At 32.2% G+C, this 12,936-nt stretch overlaps 2 protein-coding genes across 2 annotated transcripts in view; both read left to right on the forward strand.

Annotated features, from left to right (window-relative positions):
* Nucleotides 1-3,158, forward strand: part of LOC106760302 (palmitoyl-acyl carrier protein thioesterase, chloroplastic) — a 6,134-nt gene extending 2,976 nt beyond the window's left edge. Inside the window, exons 2-6 of the mRNA XM_014643754.2 lie at nt 1,699-1,832; nt 1,993-2,106; nt 2,187-2,364; nt 2,669-2,737; nt 2,907-3,158. Coding sequence (XP_014499240.2) covers nt 1,699-1,832; nt 1,993-2,106; nt 2,187-2,364; nt 2,669-2,737; nt 2,907-3,158 — 747 coding nt within the window. The remainder of the gene's footprint in view (nt 1-1,698; nt 1,833-1,992; nt 2,107-2,186; nt 2,365-2,668; nt 2,738-2,906) is intronic.
* Nucleotides 3,159-6,080: 2,922 nt separating this feature from the next.
* LOC106761669 (palmitoyl-acyl carrier protein thioesterase, chloroplastic) lies at nt 6,081-8,601 on the forward strand. Its single transcript, XM_014645237.2, has 6 exons — nt 6,081-6,960; nt 7,153-7,286; nt 7,404-7,517; nt 7,612-7,789; nt 7,911-7,979; nt 8,148-8,601. The coding sequence occupies exons 1-6, from the start codon at nt 6,571-6,573 to the stop codon at nt 8,394-8,396; spliced, it is 1,134 nt and encodes a 377-aa protein (XP_014500723.1). The 5' UTR covers nt 6,081-6,570; the 3' UTR covers nt 8,397-8,601.
* Nucleotides 8,602-12,936: the final 4,335 nt, after the last annotated feature.

Raw genomic sequence — 12,936 nt, forward strand, 5'->3', positions numbered from 1 at the left:
GATGTTTAAATATTGTAAAAATATTGTACATATAGGATGTTTAAATATTGTAAAAATATAGTATATGTTTAAATATTGTAAAAATATCGTATACGTTTAAATATTGTAAAAATATTGTATATAGAATGTTTAAATAAAGTAAAAATATAGTATATGTTTAAATATTGTATATATAAGATGATTTATATGATTTTTCCGTGTAAGTGTTTGATTTGCAGAGGGGAAGTTAGGGTTTGATTTGTAGAGGGAAACTTTTGGAAAGATAACATCAAGAAAGGCTCTATTGCTAAATAAAGGTTGTGCGTTTTGAATAATTAATTTGATTTCAATAAAAAAATAGGATTTGAATAATTAATTTAATTAATTTGATTTAATTAAAAAAATAGGTGGGTTGGTGAGCCAACCCGACCCACCACGGGTTCAACCCGTATGAGCCGGGTTCTTAGTGAGCCGGGTCAAAATTGGCTCGCATCAAAATTTTCGCATTTTTTCCCAACCCAACCTGGCTCAAACCCGTGGTGAGCCAGATTGACTCACGGGTTTCAACCCATTTTGAGAGTACTATTATTAGAGTCGTCAAAATGGGTCACAACCCACGAGCCAACCCGGCTCATCGCGGGTTCGGGTCGGGTTAGGTTTGAAAAAATTGAATTTTTTTATGCGGGTCAGATTTCAACACGGCTCATTTAAACCGGCTCATGTGGGTTGAACCCGTGGTGGGCCGGGTTGACCCGTTAACCCACCTACCTAATTTTATTTTTTTAATTTATTATTTTATTTATGAAATCCTAAAAAATAAAATACTTTCTTCACTCACTGTGTATACAAAAAACGTAACCTCTGCTATCACAAATCACTCTCATAGAACTTTGTTCTCATTTACGGTACTGTCACTCTCACTTCTTCACTAAAATTCTTCATGTAAAACACTCTTCCTTTTTTCTTCTCTTTTCTCCACATTTTTGTTTTCTCACTTATCTTTCTTTTTTTTTTCGAAAACTTTATAATGACAAAAATAAGGATTTTCGAAAATCCTATATATCAGAGTTTTTTCATTTTATTTAAACAATTTGAGTATATATTATTTGAACAAGCTGCTTTTGGTTTCTTTGCATTTGGGAAATTGTGTTACAAATTAAACTGCTTTTCATTATTATTTTTTATTGTTTTCAGTTTAACATCATTTTTGGGAGTGAATTTTGTTTAAATTTGAATATAGAAAATTTGTAATTTTATTTTATTTAAAAAAATTGTAATTAAATGAGCTAGTGAGTCAACGTTTACCCACCAACCCGTGGTGGGTCGAGCCGGGTTCAGATTTTTCTGACTCACTAATAAATGAGCCGGATTGGATTGGCTCACTAAGTGAGCAATCCGTGGTGGGCCAGACCGGGTCGAGCCAGATTATCCATTTTGACACCTCTAAATATTATTATTACTAATGTTATAATTAACACATCGGTATCATTATCATTATAATGAATAATTGGCCTCGGTTTCACCACGTTATTATTAATTATTGAAATCCCCTCTCGTGTCTACTGTTTTGTATAGGACTAATCTTAATATTTTCATATATATATATGTTGATATCTATTAGGTTTTCTTGTAAGCAAGACACGCATAAAAGAACATGAGTTAATCTTGGTCGTATACTTTTGTATTCTTATTAATTGAAAATAGTTTGGATGGACTTAGGAAAGTGCTTTAAATCATGTCAGCAGCTGTGGGTTCAGTCAGAACAGTTTTGGAACTTCTTACGAGATGGATCTTCGCAAACTCATTTGGGTCATTACTCGCATTCAGGTTCAAGTACAGAGATATAGCAGATGGTATATGTCTTTTACTGATTAAAGTTTTTGTAAGAAAGTAATTTACTATTAAATGCAATTTTTTTCATCATTTTTGTAACGTTTTATAAAATATGATTTATATGTTTAAGAAATGAATACATTGATGGCTTGCTTGATGACAAATTAAAAAATTGTACAGGGGGGATGAAATTGAGGTTGAAACTTGGATTGATGTTGGCGGAAAGAATGGGACACGAAGAGATTGGATAATCAGGGATCGTTACACCAAAGAAATCATAGCTAAAGCAACCAGGTCCAATATTATCCTCTCATATTCTCTAACATATTGTAATATTATTAATTTACCACATAATATTTGCTCCCTTGATGCAGCAAATGGGCAATCATGAATAGAGAAACAAGAAGATTATCCAAGATGCCTGAAGAAGTTAGACAAGAGCTTGTTCCTTTCTACTTTAACAAGTTTGCTATTGCCACTGAAGAAATAGATCAGCAGAAGATACAGAAGCTCACTGATGCCACCGCTGAGGGTTTTCGATTTGGAGTGACAGTAAGTTTAATACAATAACTTTTAGTTGAATATATAATAATGTAAGATGGTTGTTGAAACTGATTCAATTCCATAAAACTGGTTTGTGAAGTGAAATTTTTATTTATTTATATATTATAAATTAGTTTTATTTAATTGACCGTGAGATTTCTAATACATTAATAATGACATGACATGGAGTGGTACAGAATGTCACGTAGATTTCGCTCCGGATTTTCTTAATTAACACTTTACTCATTCCTTCCTCCTCAAGGGCTATAAAATTTTATTAACTTGGTTTTTATCTGTGCACGCAATACTCCAGCCAGGGTGGAACGACATGGATGTTAACCAGCATGTTAACAACGCAAAATACACCAGATGGATCTCAGAGGTAAATAACATATATATTAGTGAAAGGTGATTATGACTGTCAATGTTTGTCTGAACAGTGAATAAAGTCAGTAAAATTGGTGGTGCAATGTTTTATATAGTTTGGTGATTTATTGAGGGTGCATAAGAACTATAACTAATTATTTGGCATGTTAATTTTGTTTATGCAGAGCGTGCCAAGAAAAATGTTAGAAGATTACAAAATGACAAGCATGATCTTAGAATTTCGGCGTGAATGTACGCATTCAGATATACTGGAATCAATGACAAGTGCATCATCCAAAGTGATTGCTGCCTCAAACAATAAGTATGTTAGCAGAAAACCCCACCTGCAATATATACACTTGCTTCGTCTCCAAGACAATAAGACGGAGGTCGTTCGTGCCAGAACCGAATGGAATCTGAAACAAAACCACACATGATATATATATATATATATATATATATATATATTGTTTTTATGTACATTGCTATCGGGTTGTGATTATAATAATAAAGTTACTTGCTAGAAAACTAAGATGATGCCACAATTAGAAATAATGTGAATGCGTACTACAATTTCATTTGTCCCGTGTTTCTCATTGTTTTGCATAATCAAAATAAAAAAATTAAAAATTAAATCTCAATATTCCTTATAATTAGAGTTGTCAAAATTGGTCATAATCCGCGGGCCAACCCGGCACACTACAGATTCGGGTTGGGTTGGGTTTAAAAAAATTACATTTTTTTTATGTGGGTCAGATTTCAACTCAGTTCATTTAAACCTGACTCATGCGTATTGAACCCATGATGGGCCGAGTTGGCCCACCGACCCACCTACCTAATTTTATTTTATTAAAGTTTAATTTTAATTTTATAAAAAAATTATTATTATTTTTTCTTGAAAAAATTATTTAGTTCTCTATTTTCAAAATTAATTAAACATCTGAGTGAAATTTGGAAATGAAATTTGTTTAGATTTGAATTATAATTTTTTTTTAATTTCTTTTATTTAAAAAATGTAATTAAGTGGGTCAGTGAACCAACCTGTTTACCCACTAACCCGTGGTGGGTTGGGCCGGGTTCAAATTTTTCTGATTCACTAATAAATGAGTTGGATTGGGTTGACTCACTAGTAGAACTTTAGGAGGATCTCCACACCTGGAGTGCAACTCCATGAAAACATGAGTAGAACTTTGGAACAATTGATATAATTGAAGAGTCTTGATGCTTGATAAGCATAATAGGATTGTTAGTGTTGAAAATTTGGAAACACACAGCCTATTTTTACATGACAAAAATTAGGAACATTACTACAAAAAGAAAACTTTGACGTTTGTTATTTTTTATTATTGATGATTTTCCAAATTCTGACATCATAGTGGGGAATATCAATTATACTTCAGAAGAAAAAAAAAACATTGATTGAGGTAAAAAAACAAAGAGATTTGATGTCTATCATCATTGAACGTCATACCTTGACTGTTGAGTGAAAGTTTTTGAAATTATGAAAAGTAACTAAATTGTCATAAGAATTTATTATTTTTAGCGTCAATTGACATCGAAAAATGTAGTAATTGACGTCGCTCCTAGTTTTTTTTTTAATAAGTAATTCATCTTTATAGTTTTGTCAAACCTAAAAAGTAGAAAACCAACATAGTTTTGGCATTTTATAACTCATTTTGAACTTTGTATAAACTAATCAAAACTCTAAACTAAAGCTATCAAGAGTAAAACTAAAAACTAAAGCTATTAAAGTCCAAAATATGAAAACTAAACTAATGTATGTCATAACTTCATCGCTTCAAAAGATACATTACCCATTCTTGTTGTATCTTCTCCATTGTGACCTTTATTAGTGATGGATTGCTGAAGCATTGCAAAAACAAGATAACTTTATTATGTTTGCAATCTAATATTTAAAGTTAAATATGATGTATAGTATATGAAAGATATTATTACCTTAGTCCAATCATTTCTAATTTATCCTCGAATAATGGTCTTGATCTAAGAAATGACATAGTAACCTATAAAATAATTCTCTATGTTTTCATCTTTTTCTTTTGCAAAAGTCTTGTTTTAATCTCTTTTAGTTTCTAAGTCTTTAGAATTAGGTTAGTTTTTGTTAAGAGGTAAAATTTAGGTTTTTGTAAAAATGTAGTTAATTAGATGTTTTTAATAGATAAAAGTGTCTTTTTGTTTAATTTTGCTTCTTGCTCTTTTAAAAATCCAAAATAAAAATACAATTCTTTTCTTTTTTCTAAAAATAGGTCTCTACTTTTCTTAACTCAAATATTTAAAATACAAATTCAGATAAGAATGATAATTTTTAATAAAAATTCAAATAAAATTACTTAATAAAATATTTAAGCAAATAAATTTGATATTTAAAAAAATTAAATAAATTGCACAAAAATATAAATTTAAAAAAGTTAAACTATATTGAACTATGTAAAATTGAATTTTTAATGATTATTATATGCTTACTATTTTTTTTAGTAATAGTTTTATTTTGGTCATTTGAATTTTCATATAATATTTAAATAACATTTATTAACAATTATTAGTGAATAATAAATATTCACACGTCAAATATATATATATATATATATATATATATATATATATATATATATATATATATATATATATATATATATATATATATATATATATATATATTAGCAAGTGAATAATTAAATATTCGTAATTTTAAGAAGCATGTATCCATTAAAGACGTATATTTATTTAGTATTCGTCTCCATAAGAATATGTAGGTATCTGATTTTGTTTTTCATCCCTATGGAGTCTTAATAATAAAGATCAATCAATATAAAAATTTTATGTATCAATCATAAAATTTTGGCTTTCAATTGATTATGAATTTACCAATGAAGTCTTTTATTTCATGTCTATTGGGATGGCTATATAGTGAATAAATATGTGATCGAGTAAATAATTAGTTAAAGGGCAATTTTTATATAAAAAAAACACTAATAAACAATATTTTAAAATTACATAGTGATTACGACTAATTAAGAACTACAAGTTCGGGTTCCCTATTCAAGTTTTTTTATTGTTTTGCCCCTTCAAAGTATGTTTTACCCATTGAAGTGCATGTTATGTGTCAACCAGTTCTGCTTTCCTATTCAAGAAATTTTGACGCCTTCAAAATATCTTTTCCCCTTAGAAGAATTTGAGATACATTTTTTTTATATACATGGGTCATGGTAATTTGACACTTTCTACTTGGCTATTAAGCATTTGACATTGCATTATTCTCACCCATGGAAATAGCTAGACGTGAAAGAAAGTGTGGAAACAGCTTACCTACACAAAATACGCCAAATTTGAAGGCCTCTGATTTAGTCTTAGCCTTCTAAACAACTTTTTATTGTTTAGATCTAAATTAGAGGTGCCCTATTCTAAAGGGCATGAACATTAGAGGTAATACTCCATTTTTTATGGCTAGAATGGCACAAAGGTAACACCCCCATATCGTCTGTTCTATTTTTGCGTGCAAGTTAACGATGGATTTCTCACCTTATTTTCTCCCACTCGAATGAAGTGGTTGGGCTGCGAATCCGACATCTTTGTCTAAAGTTATTGATTTTCACATCCCTATGTTACAAACACAAAATCTCCTCCTTTTTCTTTCTTTATTAAGCTTCTCCATTCTCATAATTCACCATTAGTTGCACCTACAAATTATACACCCCTTTGAAATGAAAGCATTTCCCCTTCAGGAAGAAACTTGGGCTACATTTATATCCAACGTTACTTTTTCATTATTCTGAATTCCACTAGGCTTGTTAGTGATTTCATTCCTTAATTAACCACCAATTACATCCATAAATGGCGGCAATCAGCAGCATCCGTTTACAATTTCCACGGAATTTAAACGATTCAAGGAAGAGGAATACGAGTTTTCATGCTCCGTGCAACATTACTAACGTGTTTAATAATAAACGAACGTTTTTGTCGGTGACCGCAAGTTGTAGTGATAATCCTCGGAAAATGGACACTGCCAGCAGAGTAAATGTGAATGGAATACACGTGGCGGAGGCTCCTCTTCAAGCAGGAAGGTTGGCAAAGGAAAGTGCAGCAGATGAAGCTATTGTTACCAGCTTGCGTGGAAGGTTTGTGGAGGATAAGTTTGTATTTAGGCAAATTTTTGTTATCAGGTCTTACGAAATTGGACCAGATAAAACTGCCACCATGGAGACACTCATGAATTTTCTTCAGGTTAGTTCATTCTAATATTGTCTATAACAAAAGTTATCATGCTTGTTATGTCCAACGATTACATCTTAAAATTGCTGAAAACATGGTTATCTTCTGATTTTCTGTACCTCGTTGAAGATAGAATGGATCGTAGTTTGAATAGATAATGAATGACAGTGTGATTGAAAAAAAGCAATAAAAATTAATTTTCAGGAAACTGCTTTAAATCATGTCACTAGCTCTGGGATTGGGGGAGAAGGATTTGGAGCAACTCGCGAGATGAGCCTTCGAAAACTCATTTGGGTTGTTACTCGTATTCAACTTCAAGTTCAGAAATATAACAAATGGTAATAATATAATGCTTTTTCAAACCTTTGCCTTGCATGTCAATACGAAATACTTGTGACACCTTGTGTTTGATTGTTTGCTTCAAAGAATTAAAAGCAAAAACATAAATGTGACAGGGGAGACGAAATTGAAGTTGACACTTGGGTCGATGCCGCTGGAAAGAATGGAATGCGAAGAGATTGGATAATCAGGGATCACTACACCAAAGAGATCATAACAAGAGCCACAAGGTGCAAAATTTCGTCTTTTTCATTCATTCAATCACAAATGACATTGAGGTTTTCTCAACATTCAATACATGACAAGAAAAATTCTCTGGTGCAGCACATGGGTGATCATGAATAGACAAACAAGAAGACTTTCCAAGATCCCTGAAGAGGTGAAGCAAGAGCTTGTTCCTTTTTACCTAAACAGGCTTGCCGTTCCTACCGAAGAAGTAGATTGTGAGAAGATAGACAAACTCACTGATGACACAGCTGAGAGAATCCGATCTGGATTGGCTGTGAGTTACATATCTCTCAATTTTTCCTTTGGTCAAACCTTGCTTTCTCAAAAGCAATTACCATATGCTATTACTTTCTCGAGATCATTGTATTAAGCCCTTCATTATTCATGTAATACAGCCAAGATGGAACGACATGGACGCTAACCAGCATGTCAACAATGTGAAATACATTGGATGGATTTTAGAGGTAAGAATTATTGATATAAAACAAATGGCAAGAAATGCCATAACAAATTACTACATATGTGGCAAAGATAGCAATACTCCATTGTTATAAACATCAGTGATGATTAATTACCTGTATTGCAAGAAGTAGCAATGTTGAATTGGCATATATGTGATTTTGTTGTTGCAGAGTGTGCCGATTGAAGTTCTAGAACATTATAATATGACAAGCATGACTTTGGAGTATCGACGTGAATGTACACAGTCAAATATTGTGGAATCCATGACATGTCCAACAGCAAGTGTTTTAGAGTCCAACAATAATTCCAAGAACAGAAAACCGGACCTTCAATACACACACTTGCTTCGTCTGCAACATGATAAAGCAGACGTTGTTCGAGCCAGAACTGAGTGGAATTTCAAGCAAAACCAACAGTGATACATAACATTGACAAAAAGCACAGTATCTTTGGATCTTATCTTGTACCCTTTTCTCTATTTTCCTTTTAGCTTTCCGCTCTCGTGGTTTTCCTTTCTAGGATCCTTTACGTTCTACATTCATTACATTTGTCCTTAATCCTATTTTGTAAATTCTTTGTGAGGAGAACTATAGGTCGCTAATTATTCAGAAATTTATTATAAATAAAAGCATTTTAATAATAACGACTTCGAATTTCAACGTCTATGGCAAAGAAGTTTGAAGGTTGTTTTAGTGTTCTGGGAATTAATTCCCTAATGCTGCATACTCAAAAACCAAATTCTTAAAATTAAGTGGTTTTAATGCTGCTAACAGCTGATATACTTCTACCACAAATATTTACATGCAAGATACTTTAGGCACAAACCTATTGCCAACGATAATTTTTTTTCTGTTTATGCAATTTTTATGGATTAAAACTTAAAATACAAAGTTGATATTAGTTAATATAGAAAATTGATATTGCGAAAGTATTTCTTATTTCATTGTGCATTCTTTTGCGTTAACTTAGTTTATTAGGTTGGATCAACCGCTCACCAAATTGTGCAGGAGATCTAAGCTTCAAGAAAACGAGTTGTTTGATCAACCGAAAGTTCTTGTTTGAATCTTTCAGCTAAAGAAGATACTCTTTTCATAAAAGTCTTTGACATTTCAGTATATTTGGAATGATATTTAAACTAGTTTATAGTTCATTTGACTAATTTATGACATTGTTTGATAAAATAATATATATTTATTTTAAGGATTTCTTTTATCATATTTATCTTCAATGTTTTGATACGATTTCACTTTTTTTTTTTTTTTTACATTAGAATTTGTACTCTATGGTTATCATGTGGTCTTATCAACATTAATAATGTTTTCAGACAAATTAGGCCACAACATAATCTTTGGTGTCGATTACTAAAGTTAGGTACGACTTACCTTCCGCTTACTCAGTATCGATTACCAAAGTCAAGTACCATTTATCTTCTATCTATCGGGTATCGACTACAAAAGTTAGATATCGCTTACCTATCGCCTATTGGGTGCCGACTGTCAAAATCAGGTATCGTCCTACTAAAGCCAAATACTGCTTACTAGAAGGCTAAGTGTTGCTTGGTGATGTCCATGTGCTTCTTATTTAGGTCTTAATGTTGCTTACCAGAAGGGTAAGTGCTACTTATCAGAAGGGTAAGTGCTACTTATCAGAAGGGTAAGTGCTACTTGCCGATGTTCGTGTACTTCCTATCGAGGTCTAGGTGTAGATGCAGCTTGTGTAGGTTCTTGTAGAGTTGCTGCACTACTACACTCCTTTTGAAAAAATGGATCCTAAAGCTATGATACAGACTCCTTGAATTGTTCTAGGGTTATGTAGAAAATTGGTTTGTTATGCTGATGGTAAAGAGTTGGTACTGTGTAATGCTCCAATTTAGGGTGTCACACGAGGTTACAAAAATCAATAAAATTTCAAACTTTTATCACAGGACAGAAATGTATTTTTCAAAAACCTTAACTTTTTAAACATGTATAATTTATTCAAAATATAATAGTTTTAAAATCCTTATCCAATTACATTCTTCATAAATAATGAAAATAATGAAGGAAATATAGAACTCCAATTACGTTGTCTCAACGTTCAAATTAAATAACTTTAAAAGAAAATCTCAAGTCTGCTCATGTATAACACATTATATGATCATTGTCGATAACATCATTCACAATACACAAACACAAATATGTACGGGATAAGCTACTATTAACACAATCATAATTACAAGATATAAACACAATGATTACATCAACCATAAACAATCACCCCATACATAATAGTAATAACTATAGGATTCCTTATCCTCTAACATAAACAATTCAATCATAATGAATTATTCGATCCTCGATCCTCGACTCCTGATCCTTGATCCTTGAACTTTAACCATTGATGTCGTCATTAACATCTCACACTTAGACCTTGAAGTACTTGAAAAACACTAGAAAGGGGGTTGAATAGTGTTAATGGAAAACGTTTTGACAGCCCTTATGATATAGCATGCTATCGAGCTCTTAAAATATTCTTTTGATAGCTTAAACTCTCGACTTTAGATATAAGTATAAGTGTTGATAAGTTTGGTGTGGTAATTAGAATATATCTACTGCAGTATTTTGTAAGAACTTCCTTAAAGAAAATAATCGTTTAGCTTGGATGTTCTTGTATTTAAAATATAAAGCTCAACTGCAGGTGTTTTAAGAGGATTATTTAGTTAAGAGAGGAGAAAATAACACAAGAGATTTTATACTGGTTAGCTCCAACTGAGCTACATCCAGTCTCCTCCGTAGAGGGTTTCACTATAATCTTCACATGATTACAAATGAGTATTAGCACCACTCTTAGTACTCAACTACCTCGTCGAGATTTCCTATGAGTATTAGCACCACTCTTAGTACTCAAGCACCATGCTGAGATTTCCTTTACGTATTTACACCACTCTTGGTACTCAGCAACCTGTCGAGACTTCCTTGAGTATTCGCACGACTCCTAGTACTAAACTACTACACCTAGATTCCTCAACTCAGACAGAGTTCAATTGTGAGTGTTTTAATTCTCTTTAGAATTGCAATCTACGATTTCTTACAAGTAGTTCAGACTATATCTCTCAACGAGAGGATTTGAATACAATACAATGCAGTCTAAACACTCGCAGGTGTTTCTCTCTTCACTCTTAAAGTAGTAAGCAATTTGGCAATGAATCTCGAGAGTATCTCTTTCTCTTTTTCTCGTCTCTTCTCTTTTCTTCAGCTCAAATGTATTCTTGAGCTCTTTCCCTTTTCCTCTTCAAGATAGAAATATCGTTGTAAGCTCTTCTTTATTAAGATTTTCTCTTAAGCTATAATCTTGATTTTCTTCTTGAGAGATCTTTTATTTATAGGCTTCATGAATATTTGTTCGTTAGATTGAGTTTGTATTTTATAACCTTGATACTTGTGTTTTCTCTTTCTTCTTTTCATAGCAACCGCTGTGTAAGTCAACTTTGTCAAAGTAAGCATGCTTTTCCAGTCCCTTGCTTGAAGTAGGTTGTATGATCTTTTTAGACTTTGCTTCAAGTGAGGAACATTTCGTGAATATCTCTTTTGTCTCTAATGTTCACATTTTGATATTTGGACTGTAGCATTGTGGATGCGTGTAGAATAACTTATCTACAAAATTAGAGTAAAGTGTGCATGCAACAAATATGACTTTTCTTATCACTTTTGTTGTTTTTGAATGTTGAGCATTTAATGTCTTTTAATGCTTGCTTAGAACAACAAAGTGCTTTTGATTTCCTAATGTTAGGTAGCATTTTACAATGAAGTTCTTTTCTTGGAAGATACCAAGCGTAGATATACATTTTATCAAAAGATGAGGTAGTTGTTGAGCTCATGGTATCCTTCAATCATGTAAACGCTTCTCTAGCTTTTTGTCTCTTTTTACTATGTACAACAAGTAGACTAATCTTTCATGCATCATGCTCATTAACTACTCTCACTCTTGTGCATTCCATCTTTCACTCATGCTCCATCACCAATTCAAAAGTCAAACCTGACCCTAAAGACAACCACTAAACTCATTTTTGATTATCATCACATTCTACAGCTCCTCAAGCTTGGGCCACATCCATTCTTCATCAAAACGCACTGTTTTCAGTAAAAATACACTATGATAATCGATTATCATAAGTGATAATCGATTATTCCTAAAACATACACTTGTACAAAAAATACCCTGTGATAATCGATTATCACTTAAGATAATTGATTATCTCAGTGGTTCTACACAAAAATCACCAAAATTTATTATGCATGAAGGGATAATCAATTATCATCCCATATAATCGATTATTCTCGAGAATAATCACGTTCCTAGACCAAAACCTAAAGTCCAAACCCTATGTATCAATCCCAAATCATGTGAAAATATACTTAAGACATCATACATGATTTCCATCATCACAGACCATTATAAAGACACTCAAACACATACTTTACATCCTTTGATTCATCTAATCTCATCACTACACATATTATATCTCTAGCAAAACCCAAAAACACTACATATGTTTATCATGTTATCTTTACATCGTGCACTGACATGGTAAAACCGCAATACCATAACTTTATCCCCCCTTAGCATTAACCATATTATGGGATAACCCAACAAAACCATACATACATCCATAAGGAAAACCCATCACAATATGACATAAACCCTATCCCCATGCATACACAAAGCCTTTCCCAACAACAACCATAGATAATCATATCCACAATTATGCACACATGCATCAAAACTATAATTAACCAATAAAAATAATCAAAATTACATGAAATACAACAAACAAAAAACATAGGTAAGTTTCTTCATACCTTGGCCAATACTAGGGCTTTATCTACAACCCTGAAAACACCATCAATCTTCCCTTTACTCTAAGGGTTTTTGTTGTTCTTTCTCATCTCTCCCAAACGTTTCTCTCTCCTTTGCTTCTCT

The sequence above is a fragment of the Vigna radiata genome, chromosome 5, assembly GCF_000741045.1.
Source record: "Vigna radiata var. radiata cultivar VC1973A chromosome 5, Vradiata_ver6, whole genome shotgun sequence".
Classification (NCBI taxonomy): Eukaryota; Viridiplantae; Streptophyta; class Magnoliopsida; order Fabales; family Fabaceae; genus Vigna; species Vigna radiata.

Excerpts from the sequence above, each read along its gene's own strand:
- LOC106761669 (XM_014645237.2), top strand. The coding sequence starts at position 6,571 with ATGGCGGCAATCAGCAGCATCCGTTTACAATTTCCACGGAATTTAAAC. Across the intron at positions 7,518-7,611 it reads ATCATAACAAGAGCCACAAG|CACATGGGTGATCATGAATA; the intron begins GTGCAAAATTTC and ends TCTCTGGTGCAG. Across the intron at positions 7,980-8,147 it reads ACATTGGATGGATTTTAGAG|AGTGTGCCGATTGAAGTTCT; the intron begins GTAAGAATTATT and ends TTGTTGTTGCAG.